This window comes from Diachasma alloeum, unplaced genomic scaffold (assembly GCF_001412515.2).
Source record: "Diachasma alloeum isolate Michigan unplaced genomic scaffold, Dall2.0 Dall_scaffold_00180, whole genome shotgun sequence".
Taxonomy (NCBI): domain Eukaryota; kingdom Metazoa; phylum Arthropoda; class Insecta; order Hymenoptera; family Braconidae; genus Diachasma; species Diachasma alloeum.
The window spans coordinates 2,063,681-2,081,237 of record NW_021680346.1 but is presented as its reverse complement, the minus strand read 5'-3'; the positions used below and the strand labels follow the sequence as shown (position 1 = coordinate 2,081,237).

At 36.8% G+C, this 17,557-nt stretch overlaps 1 protein-coding gene across 1 annotated transcript in view; it reads right to left on the bottom strand.

The window, feature by feature from the left end:
- Positions 1-2,220: 2,220 nt before the first annotated feature.
- The window catches only part of LOC107043753 (zinc finger protein 99), a 29,895-nt gene continuing 14,558 nt past the window's right edge, over positions 2,221-17,557 (bottom strand). The window contains exons 6-8 of the mRNA XM_015265368.1: positions 8,742-8,939; positions 7,293-7,461; positions 2,221-2,433 (exon numbers count right to left, since the gene is read on the bottom strand). Coding sequence (XP_015120854.1) covers positions 2,221-2,433; positions 7,293-7,461; positions 8,742-8,939 — 580 coding nt within the window. The remainder of the gene's footprint in view (positions 2,434-7,292; positions 7,462-8,741; positions 8,940-17,557) is intronic.

Below are 17,557 nucleotides of genomic sequence, written 5' to 3'. Positions count from 1 at the left end.
GTAAAAATTACGTTTCGAAAGGTAATCCTGGAGCGAAGTCAAATTCAATAAAAAGTGTGAGTCGGAACTGAAATTGTACGAATCGCCTCGTAAATTCTACGATTTGTTCCGTAAAAATTAACCAGCCATCTGATGACTCACCGCTGTGGGGACAAGTCGTTCCGTAATTTTTCCCCAACGATTGAGAAATTTTACGGAACAGAACGTAGAAATAACTCACCAGCTTCATAAAAATTGTTGAACGTTCAAGAATTTTTGATTTTGGAGGCATAATAAGTCGGCAAGTTTCTGTAAGATTGTACTTCTTCGGGAAGAATTACGTGACAATTTCGTACTTTGTTCGGTGATGAGCCTGAGAATTCACTGAACGTTTCAGATTTCTTCTCTTCCATTCCTATAAAAATTGCCGGAAAACCATTCCCCATTGCGGATTACGTGAATTGGCCGTATTTTTTACTGAATATTTTTCTCCGTGCAAGAATGTCTAGAATGTTCTTCATACCCGTGTGTAAACATAAAGAGAAAAATATAACATTAATTGTTGCCTCGTATTATTTCAACCCGAAATTCCCCATACTTCTCAAAAAACACTTGTTTTCTCAGTGTGTGTCCAGAGTTCGTCCGCCATTCGGCACCTAACCTCAACTCTGGGCTGCGGAATCTAACTCTGGGCTTGTGGAAAAAACATATTTCCAACTCTGGGTGTGAACTATCAGGGTCTCACCTGAAAAAATGCGTCATTTGCATCTTGAGGAAATTCCACAGAGGTTTTGTCCTTTGAAATCGTGGTGAGGATCGGGACACACATTGTTATGGCTCTCGGTAACTCCTCTCTCTCTCTCTCTCTCTCTCTACCTATCGAGTTTTGGTCCTGAAGTCAAAGGAAAGGGGCACCATCACCACCACGAGAGCCGCACAGAGCGGCTCATCTCTCCTCCCTTTTTTTTCCTTCGGGGCCCCTCATGGTCGTAAATATTCGGGCGCCAAATAACGCCAGTACAGGCACAACGTTCCGAAGAACAGTGAAGGAAATAAAAGGAATAAGGGAAATAAAGAAATAAAGATAGAAGGCCTCTGGAAGGATCTGGGGGAGGAAGAGGAATCGACTCTGTTTCTCTCCAACTGGTAATGAAGGACAACCTCGTTAATTAGTCGATAAATTATCCTTCACACTTGGGACATTCGACGCCTCGGTTTTCTCCTTAATTTTTGTCCCACTCGGCTTGAGTCGACACACATGGGGCGGCGAGGGGGAGCTTCTGCGACACCTATCAGCCCAGGTAGGCAACAAACGATGCAGTAGCTCGTTATTTGTGACTCTCTGACCTTCAACGTCTCCGTGTTTTTAAAACGCTCTTTAAAAATTAGTGTCTTCACGGCGCCGAAATTTAAGGGGTTTCGTCTGTGTTTGTCAAGGGGGTGCAACGCAAGGGGAGTCTCATTGTTCTCGTGCATTTGAACATTTCTTGAGTATTAATTTTTTAGTCAGATTGATTGATTTTTTCCCATCACTTGCGAGGGTCAACTTCTTTTTACTGGATGTTTTTCGGATTATTGAAACAATAGTAAAATGCATCAGAGACATGGCAATGCCGCACGGATCATGCCTATCGTTATTTCGAATTGGTAAACCTGCGGAGTGTCTTCTCTCTCTCTCAGTTCCATGCTCTAACATATACCTCTCCCATGATGCTCCAGCGATTACATTGACATTCGAATTGTGCGCCACTCACGGTGAAGGCGTCGTTGCCGCACGTGAGCCTCCATGGATAGAATTTGCCCCGAAACTCATAATTTCCCGTATCATTTTTTCAAATAACTTTCTTATGAAATCTAGAAAATTCTGCAACTTATACGCACTTTCAAGCAAGAATTGATTTATCAGCCGCTGAATTTTTTTCAATAGTTCATTATTTTTTTGGGAGATATGAACATTTCCCTGATTGAGAGTGAGGTAACCCCGGCATTATAGTTAGAGCGGTTACAAAAACATCAAAATTTCATGTTTTTTTCTCTTCACGTCAAAATCGAAAAGAGACGCGCCAAATGAATTGGAACATAGTGTAAACCCTTAAATATTAATTAACGAAAAAACACGTGCGATCAATATTATAATCGCAAAAATACTTCCAAGTCAAATGATTCATTTACTCATCATTCCTCAGTCGTAATTAAGAACGTCACAATACCTCATCATCAGAATGAATAATCACCCGGTCGTCATGGCTCTCCCGCACTGAATATCGATGACACATAATCATTAGCATGATTCACAGTGGGATATGTCTCGGGATGTTCCTCGACCAAGTGAGCGCGCAGTTCTCTGCTGAAGTTGGTGGTATAAGTCAGCCCACTCCTGCAGCAAGTCTCGCACTCGTATATCATCTTCCCCGGATGCCGTCTCGTCGATAATACGTGTTTTCGCAGATTCTCCTGCAAAATATTGTATATCAATCGATAGGGCTTTATGCATTGCCATTAAATAATAGTTTTAGATAGTGTGTGAGGATGGATGGAGAGGATACGAGGGGTTTTAAAAGGCACATTTGGTCAGTGATGCCGTCACGCGGCTAAGTAGCCAAGTCGTAGTCGTAAACATCATCCTACCGTTGAGGCACTTATACGAGCTGTTGATGGTCGAGGCTTCCCATCCAATTCCATTTTCCGTGTGTAAATCTTACCCTGACTTTTATATATTTGAAGCTAGTCAATGTGTAAATGTCAGTATTCAACATTTACGAATGCATTATGTTGCGTTCTTTCTTGAAACTGTATGCGGGGAAGTGATAAATTGTGGCACATTTGGGTATCTGGTGCACTGGGAGGAAAAATTTGTTCGGCGGAAAATTATGTGTTCCGTAGAAGAGGTCTTTTGTCGTTTTGAATCGATTTACTTGTGGACACAAAAAGGTTTCAACATGATGATTTTTGTAGGAGTAATTGCTCTCGTGAGATAGTTGTCTTTCGGGTAAATACATTGGTTCTACAGAGAATTATGTGAGGCTCATTTGGCTAGAAAATTTATCTCAATTGAGGAACGCTCTTTTTTTTGCTGCTCAAATATTCGGGACTGGCTGTGTTGGTTAATATGCTGAGGCCAAAAGGCATAAAATCGATGTAAAGTTTTGAAACTTCTGAACAATTCTGATGTGCTGAAATCGAATCTGTATTTTTTTTTGCGAATGAGGTAGGCATTCAATAGTTATTAACGATTTAAATGTTTAAATGAGTTTAGTGCTGCCATTTTGATTCGTATGCGAAAAAGCTTCGAGTAAAAAATGTTTTTTGGAATCTCAAGAATACAAAGGTTTTTGATTTTTTGAAATCCGTTGTTTTTTAGAGAAAATATGATAATTTATACTTGACAGGTGCTAAAATCTTCTCTAGTACTTTGAGTGGAACTAGGATTTTTGAGAATTCCTGCAATTGAAGAAAAAAATACTGCAATATTTTCAACTTTTCTAGACCGCTCGAGAATTTCCTCAATTTGTTTGAAAAACCCTCAAATTTTCTTGACTTCTGAAGAGTTCCAGAAAAATCGAAAATATTGAGGTGTTTTTTTTTTATTGTGGGAATTCTTAAAAATCCTGGTATTCAATTTTGTCTTATTCTCCCGAGCGACGCTGGGCCACACAGCTAGTCAATCGGAATTTAAAATTGAATTGCTCAATTGGAACAAAAAACTTTTTTTTAGAAAACTCGAGAATTCCTTCGAATTTTCTAGAAAACCTGAGAACTGCTCCGATTTTCTAGAAAATTTAAGGGTTTTTTCGAATTCTCTGTTAAACCAAAGAATTTTCTGGGATATCTCGAAAACCGGAGAATTTCTTCGAAATATTTCTCGAGTTTTCGAAGAAAACTCGAGAATATTCTAGAATTTTCCAAGAAATTCGAGAATTTTCCAGAAAACTCTAGAATTTTCAGGAAGTTTCTACGGTGCATACTAAACTACCGTAACGCAATAACTGGTATACCAGTTATTCCGCCTAATTCCGACCGTAAACTATGTAATAGCACTGAGAGAAAAATTGATTCTTCTGACTATATTCCATCACCATCGAACTATAGTCAAAAAGTCCTCAACAATTTTGCATGGATTACGGTAACTATGGCCGCAGAAGTGATTACTACAATGAAATGTAGTCATTACAACTATTTCATAGTTCTACTCACGATAGATTTGTCGTGGTTACTTTTGAACTTTGGTTAGTTTAACTGCATTTTGATTTGCAAAAATTACGCTTGTGAAGGTACTATAATGTTATGTGTCGCATACAAAAAAAATTGTATCGTTCGCCAAAACTGCCTCAACTATTTTCTTATTGTAAATCGAACTTCAGATTTTTCTCTCAGTGAGTAACCGGTCTCACAAATATTCTCAAACATTCGAGAATATTCTAGAATTTTCCAGGAAATTCCAGAATTTTTCAGAAAGCTCTAGAATTTTCTGGAAGTTTCTACGGTGCATACTAAACTATGCACCGTAGCGCAATAACTGGTAGCCTACAGCCGACAGTAAACTATGTATTAGTAAAAATACCACTGAAATCCATTCAGTCGTTTTTGCGAGAATCGTTGCCAAAGAATGAGCTCAAACAGATTATTATATTCAAGATTTCAGTGAATTCTCAGTGAAATCTGAAATTTCATAACTTTTTCGGCCGAATCTAATTAAATATCCCTCTCCTAAAGACAATAATTCTCAACTGTTCATGAAATTTCAGTCTCAAACTCCACAATTCACCGAATTATTCCGTCATTCATATTAAAAATTTCCATAATTTCCCGGCGAATTTCTTCATTTAGCCCTCACTCGATCACAAATTTCCTGAACTTCTGATGCAATTTCCAAATCGGCGAAAATTAACCCATGAAAATATCCCCTGCATAATCAAAGCCATAAAAGAATAATGGAGAGAGGTAAAGTGAGAAGAGGTCGAAAGATGAGCTGCAGAAAAAAACCAGGAAAAAAAACCCGGCGAAAAGTGAGAACTGACTCTCGTTTGTATGTATAAGAACCTCTGTAGACATGCGGGTGTGAGGCCAAGTGGCTCTCGTGTGTGCGGCGAAAGAAGCGTGTAATCATCCGTGGTAAATCATAAACGCGGGTGTGTGTGCGCGCGCGGGGGGACGGAAGGAAGGAAGGAAGGAAGGAAGGTGGCGCGTGTAATCTCGTCGACGCAGAGAGCGTACTCAGTGTGTCAGGGGGGGGGCAACCCCCTCTTCTCGTTAAACTACCCCATGCCTAGCACGTTTTCGGTCCTTATTAAACTGCTGAGTAAACAGAAGCCCTTCAAGTTTATTTATATTTTTTTTCGCGAATGAGAACGACAGAGTGAAATATAAGAAAGGAGAGGTTGAGTTGCGGACACGGAAAAAAATACTTGAATCAAGTATATTTTATACTCAATTGGGGGATGGGTATCTCAATTCAATTTTGCGGCAAGCCCTCTTAAGTGTAATATACGGGTCACGCACTGAGTGCCAGAATATAAGGGTCAAAAAGTGGAGGTTAAAAAATGAGGGTCAGAATATTAGGGCGAAAACATTAGGGTCAGAATATAAAAGTAAAAAAAGTGGGTGTCAGGCAATGAGAGTCTAAATATATAAGTCATATATTATGCTTGATCACCGTTTTTAGCCCTTATATGACCCTCATTGCCTGACACCCATTTTTTTACTTTTATATTCTGGCCCTAATTTTTTGATCCTAACATTCTGACCCTCTTTTTCTAACCCGAACATTCTGACTCTCATTCCTTCACCTTTACATTCAGGCCCTCAATTTTTCACTCTAATATTGCGACCCTCATTTTTTAACCTCCACTTTTTGACCCTTCTATTCTCACACTTAGGGCCTGACCCTTATATTACACTTGAGAACGCTTCAATCATCCTCGAATTGAAATACTCATCCCCCATTCGAGTATAAAATATACTTGACTCAAGTATATTATATAATCGAATCAAGAATAATATACTTGATTAAGTTCAAGATATTTTCTTAATCTTTGAAATTACATGATTTAGTCACTAGACATTGCGTTTTGCCCCGCTGTCCCCGATTTTTTAGTCAAGAACATTCGCTGTTTAACTCGCTGTAAACTTTACGAGATTAGAAGTTGTCACGAAGGCCATTCGAGTATAAAATATACTTGACTCAAGTATATTATATAATCGAATCAAGAATAATATACTTGATTCAAGTATATTGTATACTCGAATGGGGGATGGGTGTCTCAATTGGAGGATGATTATTTCGTATCAGCTCGGTAGTATATTATACAATCGAATCAAGAAAAATATACTTGAATCGAGTATATTTTATTCGTGATTCGAGTAAAATGTACTCGATTCAAGTGTCTTATTCTTATAATATACTTGAATATTTTTCTATCCTTACTTAAAATACTTGATTCAAGTATATTTTATACTCAATTACTCAAGTATATTTTTTTCTGTGGAAGTAAAGTTATTGAAAAGAGGGAGGACCTTGAAGCGGGCTAAAAAAACACCCGTTTTGCCCCAATACTTCCAGAGATATAGCAGAGATATAGCCAAAAAACGAAATGAAATGAAATTTTAGTGGCATTTGGATGGCCTTCGTGACAACTTCTAATCTCGTAAAGTTTACAGCGAGTTAAACAGCGAATGTTCTTGAATAAAAAATCGGGGACAGCGGGGCAAAACGCAATGTCTAGTGACTAAATCATGTAATTTCAAAGATTAAGAAAATATCTTGAACTTAATATTGAAAATATAAGGCGGTCCATTTTAACCGCATTCTCCCCTGCAATTGTTAATTTTCAAAAGATTATTAACAAATTAAATTATTAATGGAAGAATCCACTCTCGCAGTAATCCGAATGAATTATCAATTTTTTTGTGACTTTTCTTTAAATTCAAGGGAGACTCAGTAAAATTAGTTTACGTCTCCCTATCAAAGAGACACGTTGGATCGCGTCGTATGCAAGAAGCATCCCTAACTAAAGCGTTCGAAGAACATTAGCATACCCGGCCCATGCGGTATGATTGGACGTGCGTGTGTGGGCATCCAGTGAGCACAATTAACTCGTTATCTTATCGCAGTGGCGGCGGCGCGGTCCAAACATTAAGGTGTACCTTGCTTAATTTACGCCACCAAGTGGACGGTTCAACGGCAACACAACGCGGTGAAGAGGTTGGAAATGCCGAGGAATTATGGTGGACAAGATAGATGCAGGAGAGAAATTCATGCGAAAGTACTGAATGTGATATTGACCGGGGGTTGATTGATTTAAGGAGGTACTTACCAGATTATTGCTGGCGTAGGGACAGTGGCGACACTTGTAGGGTTTTGTGCCGGTGTGTACGCGAATGTGGCGCTTCAGATGTGACGAGAGTTGAGTTGCGAAGGTGCAGTCTTTATATGGACAGGTTAAATGGGCCTGGTTCAGCGGGGTTTTGTGTTTCTCTTGGTGGCTGGAATGAGGAGAAATTATTATTGAGAGAATGTTGGGAATTGAGGGAATTATTGTTGATTCGTTAGAAGCGATTTATAGGTTATTGAATGGTGCGACGATGTCGTGACTTCAGGTTGACCCTTACGATTTGACCCACATGATTTTATTTCAATTTATGAAATTGTTTGAAGTCGGTTGCAGCCACGGGGCAATCACTTTATTCGGGTCAAGTTTTATGGGTCAATTCTCCATTCGTAGCACTTGGTTCGTAGCACTTACTGCGTGAAAGTTGACCCATATTATATTAATCGAATTTATAAAGCCATTTGTGTAAGTTGGAGTCACGAATCATGTTATTTGCGTCAAATTGGGTAGGTCAAATTCATTGGAACCGCAATATTCATCATCGTGGGTCAAATCTCTTTCACCCACACAATTTGGCTCTTAAAGTTTGACTCATTTAATATTATTTCAACTCGTTTGAGTCAGTTGCACTTACGAACCATGTTATGTGGGCCAAATTGTGTGGGTTGGATCAATTTGATCCACAATATTTATCACTGTGGGTCAAATCTCTTCACAACCACATAATTTGGCCCTTAAAATTTGACCCACATATTATTCAAAATCGTTTGAATCATTTGCAGTCATGAATCGTGTTATTTGAGTCAAATTGTGTGAGTCGAATTCATTTGATCCACAATATTTATCACTGTGGGTCAAATCTCTTTCATCCACACAATTTGGTCCTTGAAATTTGACCCATATTATTCTATTACATTATATTATTCATATTATTATTATTATTTTTTTTTTTACTCGTAAATGAGATCGCTGAACGATCCTCGAGGGTCCCGACTTCACCTCGAAGACTGCCTTATTATTATTATTATTATTATTATTATTATTATTATTATTAAATCATTTGGGTCAAACCGGGTGGGTCAAATGTATTTAACCCATAACATTCATCATGACAGCTCAAAACAGGTCAAATCGTGCAATTGAAATCCCACAGATTCTATCCCTAAAATTCCCGTCGTTTTCACACTCGAAATCGTTAGCAATCACTCCAAGTGGAATAACCCTCTCCCCTCGCCCGTGCCATTTCGTCTGTCTCATCGGATTATTGAAGTGAAACAGACCTGTTTTTATTAATTCCACAACCGCTGATGTGACTTAATTAATACCGGCAATGGGAGAGGCAGGAAATAGAATATTGACCGACAGTTGAATTATTGAAAATTTGAGGTGAATGTAATACGGGTATTTCATCGGACGAGGAAGATTATTACTCACCGACGTAGCTGTGTCCTAGTTTTGGCTGCATAACTGCACTCGTTGCACGAAAACTTGCGATCGTTGGGACCGGTCTCGTGGATCAGTCGGCGATGGCTCTTGAGTTCATTCGCTGTTCGGAGAACAGTTGGACAGCCCGGAACTCCGCACTTGTAGCTCTTGCCAGCATGACGGAGCATGTGTTGTCGAAGTGTGTGTCTTGAAAAAGTAAGATCATGGGTGGAATATAGGTAGATGTCAGAACATCCCAGAGATGAAAATTTATTTTGTTAATTTATGGTAAAATAATTTCGCGAGGAGAGGAAATAATGCTACGTGCAAATAAATTTGGCTTCAATGAAATAAATTTCTTTAATCAAATAACATATAATGAAGATTTTATGCTAAATCAAATTTATTTGTTATTTGTGTTTATATTCAAATTGAATGAATAGTTTATAAAATGTATGGATGACATTCCCTTCATTAAAATGAAGACTTCATCAGTTAGAGATGAAATTAACATGCAATAATCCTTTATTTGGGATTAATTTTTTGCATACAATCCAAACATTTTAATGAAAACGAATAGAAAATTTCAAGTCCGGAATTTTATTTCATTATTAGTCAAACGGATTAATCAAATTTCATGATTTTTTCATGATTATCGAATTTAATACGCTCGATTCATTGGCACCAATTAAAATTCAATTTTTCATAAAAATTCGAAAAAATTGATATTTTTTCAAAAATCGATTTTTCAACGATCACTCAAAAAATTGTCATCAAAATGGAATTAGTCATGGCTCAAAAAATTGATAACAATACCCTCGATTCTATCAGAATAAGATGGGGGTCGTACAATTCGTTGTTGAGTTACAGCACATTGTTTATGCGATTTGAAAGAGAAACTCGGTTTTTTCATGATTACTGAAAGAATCATCAGTAATAGCAATTAAATCAGGGCTTGAAAAGTATATTTCAATGGCTTCTTAATCAGGTTGAAAAATGGTAAGAACAGTATCATTGCTTATCAAGTTACACAATACCGTCATGAGCTTTTTATATCAAAATGTCTATCTCTATTAAACTCAGGTAGCAGTCTATTATGTTGAATACTTATTCATATTGATTCATGGTCCCGACTAACTTCTGACAGAAGCTGGGTTAAACTCTGGCTAAATCCTGAATAAACCCTTATTAAATCCCGACTATACACTGATTAAACCTTGATTGAACCTTGATTAAACCCGGACTGAAAACGAATTCGTGTCTCGAGAGGGTCTGAATATACAATTATTTGACAGAACAAAATAACACGCAAAATTTTGATGATATTTCAATTGATGATAGTACTATGACACGAAAAAATAGAAGAGAATAGTGAAATAAGAATTAAAAAAGAGAACCCATTCGAAAGCAAATTGCTAATTTATTAGCAACAATAGCTATACTAAAAAAAAATGACGTAACAAAATAATCACGAAGTAACCTATCTGCATCATCAATACAATACCCAACATCACAAATTATTAATTTCCATCGTTCCTCCACCGCTCATTAAATTAAAATCACTCAATGATGACTTTCAATTAGCTGCACCAATTTCGCATCATTCTCCAGAATAATGAGTGATTATAATAACGGTACGTTGATATTTCCGGAGCGGGCGAGCATCAAAATCAATAATAAATAAAACCAACGAAGGAACAATCTCCCGAATGAAGTCTATTTCCCCAATTCTGTAAATTTCTCCTCAAATAAGCAACGCCAAAAAAAATTGAAATTTCAAATATCAACTGGAGCGTGAAATTCAGCCAATAACATCGTGGCACCGAGGTAACAACACAGCCCAACCCCAGATAAATCGAAAATGCACGAGAGAGTGAGAGCGATGGGAGCGAACGAACGCGGGCATTAATTAAAAAGGTTGCGCATTAAAATGATTTGTTTTAATTGGCTGAACGCGGTGAGGTATTTATGGCCGGTCGGTCTCCTCGGTCCTTGGTTCGGGGCCTGTCGGTCGCCTCTTGCTCACAACCGATATAGTCCTACTCTACAGCGACGCACGATACTTCATCTCCCCCCCCCCCTCCAACCCCTCTCCTACCATCTCTCAATTTCTTTTATTATTATCTATTTTTCTCTCTTCATTATTTATTTTCTATCCTTTTTATTCCGTTCCACTTCACCTTCAGACATGTTTCATCCGCTGGTGTTTCAGTCCATTATTTTTCTGATTGCCTCTTAATAGGATCAGTGGATGAAAATTCATGGGCCATTGGAAATCACTATTTATTGATGATTATTTTCATTCGAAATGGGGAGATGTGCATTGTTGGATGCGCCGTGTATTTCAGGCATAATGTCACTTGTAAAGATGATATTTTATCGATTCGAGGGGACTGCGGTGCGATGAACCGGTCGATTTCTTTGACCCCCAGTCAACGGGACAAGGTCATTTGGGTATGTGTCACCTTCATGTGGGGCACAATTGAACGAGGTGAGCCTGTTTGTGATTGTTGAACCCACTCGCTCATGTTGAGTTGCAAATGCGGAGGAACTGGATATTTGTAATAAAATGGGGATTTTAATGGGATCGTTTGGGATGGGTAACGGATTTTTAAATGGCGGGCTGCGGTGTGGGTGGATTTTAGAGGCTGCGAGGTGGAATTCGTCGCGGAGAAATAATGCTTTTGGTTTTGGGGATTGTGGAGTCTTTTTTGGGAATTGATCATTTATTTTTACGTGGGAGGGGTATTTTGGGAGAAAGTCGTTATGCCGCACCGCCATCTGTTGGAGTTGGGGAGAATTCTAGATTTTTTGGAAAATTCGAGAACTCTCTGGTTTTCTATAAAATTCAGAAGATTTGTTCAATTTCCCAGACATTTAGCGAAAATTCACCGATTTCATAGAAAATTTCAGGAAATTGTACTATTTTCTAAAAAATTCATAAAAATTCTTCGGTTTTCCAGAAAATTCGAGAAAATTCACTGATTTTATAGGAAATTTCAGACAATTATACGATTTTCTAAAAAAAAAACATGAAAGTTCTCCGGTTTTCCGGAAAATTCTACGAAATTCTCCGGGTTTCCAGAAATCTCGAGGAAATTCCCTGCAGTTTTCTAAAAAATTTAGAAAAATTCTTCGGGTTTCCAGAAAATTCAAGAAAATTCTCCGGTTTTCGATACAATTTTAAGAAATTCTGCGGTTTTCCAAAAAATTCGAGGAAATTCTCCGTTTTCGATAAAACTCGAAGAAATTCTCCACTTTTCGATAAAATGTCAGGAAATTTTCCGCCTGTTCAGAAAATTCTCCAGTTTTCTTCAAAAAATTTAGAAAATTCTCAGATGTCCTAGAAAAATCGAGAAAATTTTCGGGGTTTTTCCAAAATAATCTTGGATACTCTTGAAATACTATCGAAACCAAAAATGAATTAATCATTATTAGAAAGCGTAATAAGCCATTGAAAATCCTGAACAAAAAGGTCAATTTAAATAATTTCAAAACGGAAAAATGAAAAACCAAAACTTGAAAAATTGAAAATCCGCGAGGAAAATGTTTTCCACTAACTGAAAAAAAAGAAAAAAAAACTCAGATTAAAGGAAGGACTGATTCCGAATGAACACCGAATGTTCATAATTTCATCTGTGATCTGCGTGTTCATATATTTCATTTCATCGCCTAAATAAATCCAAAGTTAAACATATGGATTATATGAAATTAATTAAAAATAAAATGAAATAAAATAACATTATTACGGCCAAGCGGAAAGAGAAGAACAATCAAACTAAAAAATGCTTTCGTAACACCAAAGAGAACAAGTTGAATTGAATTTCACTTTATCCCTCAATTAACAACACCATCATCCCCAATTTTCAATTTTCAATTCTCAATATTTATTAAAAATGCAGTTCTCAATGGCGGCAGATACGAGAGCTTGGTCCGGCTAATCTGAGAACAATATCTGCCCCCTAGAACCGGGCATTATTAAAATCCTTGATACGTCCGAGGTTATACATATTCCCAAAGGAGAATGATGGCGAAGTAGGCGGCAATAATGGTCCTGGCAAGAGGGTGGTGGTAACGAAAGAGGCAGGACCAAGTAGGACTCTCTGTTACTTATTCTGAGCCGATGTTGATGCATGGCCGACGTTTCTACGTTCGTTGCAGCATAAATCCAATGTGTGAGAAGGAAAGAAGGATATATATTAAAAGAATAAGAGGAATATACACTCAGGTATGGGATAGCGGGCCTCTCAAGCCGGCCCCCTGGAGCAAACGCTGTCATAACTCAATCCCACCTTCGTCCGTAAGTCTTTCTCTCGTCCTCGGTCCGTCCGTCTCCAGCGATATACACGCCTGCACCTGTATCTTTCTCTTCTTTTTAATTTTCCGGTATTTTTTTTTTTCATTCGTTTGTTCTTTTTGGCTTTCGGCCTTTTATCTCCACCTCCTCCATCTACCATCTTTATCCCTTATGGGATTCAGTGCATGTATGTATTTATATACAAGCGCAATATTAACCAGACGACTGGGGGCTTTATCACCTACTCCATTGCATTCTTCACGTTCACCTCTCATTGATTTTTACAACCGTTTTTTAACATTTCGACCCGCTCGTATGTCATTGTTTCGGGCATTCGGGGGGCTTATTTTATTCGGGGGAGATCGAGACGTACATGCAGTGATATTTATATTTTTTTCACGGAGGAGAGAACTTTGGAATTTTGAAGCTCGGGAGAGAAAGCGGAGGATGTTGGAACAGTTAGTGGATAAAGCTGACAAAAATTCGAATTCTGGGTAGTTTTTTTTTCAATTTGAGTTTTTATTCGAATTGAATGAATGATTTTTTGAAAATATCAAGAAATGTTGACTTTATTTTAGTTGAAAATTGAATAATTGTTGAATATATTAAGAGGAATAATTTTTCAAGATGGAATAATCTTTTGTTTTGATCGAATAGATCATTCAGTCTTATAGAGAATTTATTCAACATTAATTAATTATCAAGTAAATTAAAAATCAATTTAAGAAAATCAATTATCAATTATCAATTTTATATAATTGAATCATCTTCGTTGGAATAACTACATAAAACATTGTTGAAATGATTAGAGTAATTTAAGATAAAAAGGTTTGTTTGGGATTTTTATTCAGAAAATTAAACTAGAATTCTTCAAGAATAATATTTCTTGTGAAAAATATTGATTGACGAAATTTATTTCCGAAAAAACTTGCAAAATTCAGAGGCAAAACGGGTCATTTTGTCATTATATTGTCAAATAGGAGTTCTTACACAATTTCGCGTTAATAAACAAATGTTTCCTTGATTTCAATAAAAAATTTATGGGTCAGAAATGGAATAATTGCTTGGATGGTGAAAAATATTGTTGAAATGAATAAAAAAATTAAAAATAACAAGTTTTGGTTGAAATTTTCATCCAGAAAACTAGAATTCTTCAAGAATAATATTTCTTTTGAATGACGTCGATGGACGAAATTAATTCTGGACAAATATTGTTGAAATTGATAGAAAAATTTGAAATAAAGAGTTTTAAATATATTTTTTATGAAAAAACATCAACTGATGAAATTATTTTGCGAAGAAACTTGCGAATCTTGAGGGGCAAAATCGTTCATTCGCACATTAATAAATTTTTCCTTGATTCTTTGATCTGAATAAAAACTATATTGAAACCATCAGAATAAATCAATTATTCATCAACAAAAATATTCTTCAAATGAATAGACAAATTAAAAATATAGTTTGATAACATTTTTCGTGAAAAATCATCAACTCATGAAATTAATTTCCGAAAAATCTATTAAAAGTCAAGGGCTAAACGTGTCATTTTCTCATCAAGTTGTCAAATGAGAGTTGTATTTCTCGATTTACTGTCGCCTAAAAATATGTAAACTGGTATGTTATACCTGGCACGCGGTCCTCCCCCTAGTTTCTGCGTATATTCAGACAGTTTAGCGGTGGCCCGGTCCACCTCTCCCTCCACCACCCTGAGAGTCCAGTTGTCGCGTGAAATATTGCGATTCATAAAATAAAACAGAGCCTGCGGTTCGTGAAACGCGTAGATACAGCCCCACGGCGCTAACCATCCGAAACTCTCCCATTCTATACTATACACTACACATTCACTCCGGGATGTTATATCCTCCCAACACTCTTTAGCCCCCAGTACTTCTTTCACGTGTTTTTTTTCCAGTTTTTTTTTCGTGCTCGTGTAATTCAGTCTCTCTTCTCCTCTCGTTTTCACCTCCCCAGTGGTAAAGCTCGAATGCTCCTTTGGAGCTCTGGTCCCCCCTCCCCATCCCGCCGCCCTCCGCGGAACCTCTCCTGAAACACAGCCAAACCACGAGCCATTGGCCACATGTCCAACACTATGGCCTGAATTTTTCCGTTTACATTCACGCCCAACATTTTTTCATTCTTCCTTTCGGCATTTGGGGGAGGGGGAGTGTTGAACTTTTCTCTTCGCGCTGTTTCGGTGTTTTATTTATTGTGGCAATTGAGCCATTACATTTCAGTCATAATATGTGAATTACTTGAAATTTCAAGGAGTTTTGTCAGTGAAAATTCATAATTTCGCGAAAAAATCCGTGGGATCTGTCAATTTAACTTGAATTATCACGGGGAAATTCCAGATTCCTCTAAGTTTTCAGGGAATTCCTTTGAAAAATCCTGGAATTCGAAGAATTCTAAGGAAATTCCCTGAAAATTCATAATTTCATGGAAAAATCCATGGGAACTATAAATTTTACTTCAATTATTCCGGGGACATTGATGGAATTCCAGATTACTCTGAATTTTCAGGGAATTCCTTGAAAAAATCCTAGAATTCCAAGAATTTTAGAGGAATTGCCTGAAAATTCAAGGGCATTTGACGGTGAATATTCATTTTCACATGAAAATTCATGTAAATTGTTAAATTTTCGTCTTCCTGCAACTAAAAAATGGGACTTTACTTGAATTGTCAGAGAAACTTGAAATTCTATTGACTTAAATCGAATTCAATTATTTTTCCCTTGAATAGAATTCAAGGTCTTTTTCTGGAAAATTCAGGCCATCGGCCACATGTCCAGCACCATGCCATGAATTTTCTTATTTAGATGTATGCAATGAATTTTGTCATTGAAAATTCATAATTTCACGGAAAAATTAGTGGGAACTGTAAATTTTACTTCAATTATTCCGGGGAAATTTATGAAATTCCAGATTCCTCTGAATTTTCAGGGAATTCCTTGAAAAAATCCTGGAATTCCAAGAATTTTAAACGAGTTCCCTGAATATTCAACCAAATTTGGCAGTGAATATTCATTTTCACATAAAAATTCATGTAAATTGTGGAATTTTCGTCTACCTCCCATTAAAAAAATGGAACTTCACTTGAATTTTCAGAGATACTTGAAATTAAATAAGAATATCCAAGTATTCTCGTTTTTTTTCTCCAGTGAAAAGCTATTACACTTTTGTAGTCGAACATCATAGCTTTTATTTGAGCCCCATTTGACCCCAAATTCCCGGACATTTAGCAATGATTTTATTATTCAAATTTTGGACGTCTGAATTTGAATCTCGATATTGAACCGTTAGAAAACATTACAAAAATTAAGAAGTTTACTTTTTGAGGAAGATTGATAAAATAATTTTAAAAATGCAATTTTTTAAAATTACGAGCATTTTCTACAAACAATTCCTAAACAATCAATTTTCCACCATGAAAATCATTGTCCTGAATCGTAACCAATTTATTTATATTCAGAATTTTACCAGAAAAATGATTTCATGCCAAAGAAAATAAAGTTTTCGAAAGTTTAAACAATTTCAATTATTCAATTCGAAACATCAAATATTATTAAAAATTATAATTCTGCGCACAAAATAATTTGAATGACGCTGAATATTAATGACTTTTTTAGAATTTTTCTCACGCAATTCACGCAAACTGGAAAAAATGCTTGAATATCCTTAAATCCAATTCAAGTTTCCGGAAAATTCATCCAAATTTTGTCACCAGTGCATGCCAGATAGTCCACACGCAATACCCCCTTCCCGTGTGCACTTCTAGTGCGGTAAGGTTTTGAGGTGTTTTCTTATGTTTACGGGTATGAGAAATCCGAATCCGGTGGTATTTTTTATGTAAGTGCGTACAGTTAATAGTTATAAACAAATTAAGTGGTTTTTTTGATGATTTTTTTTTTTATGGGAAACATTGGCAAATAGAAGAAAATGTTCATGACAAAAGTTGTTCCTTTTTGTGTAATAAATAATTATCATTTTTTTAAATCAAAATCCATCAATCCGTTGCTGAAATATGGTCCACCAGGTGGGCGCGGGAGGATGCGCGACGCGCGAAGATGGGTGGGACGCTCGACGTCCTCTGAATGCTCATCAATCCGTCATTTTTCTCAGATAAAACGACCTCTACTCATGTATTGGTACATAGAAAGGAAAACAAAAACACACAAAACACTAATACTCCAAGTATGAGATATGTATTTGGATTATTTCTGCGAAATTTCAATTCCAAGAAAATTCGGAGGGGACAGCTGCAAAAATATTCTTGTTTCTTCTTGTTTTAGTCAACTGACGTTTAGAAAATACTCCGATAAATCAGTCTTCCTCCGATCCTCGTAAGAGAATGTTCGTCACATTTAAATACGTGATTTTTTTCAGAGTCTCTTCGGGCCGGAGTATTGAATTAACTAATTAACTATTGAGTTCCATCAGTCGGTGACAGGAAATTTATAATCATAAGTTATTGACGAGATATAAATTCTGGATGACATTCATTCTTTGTGCAGTATTCACTTTAAATTCA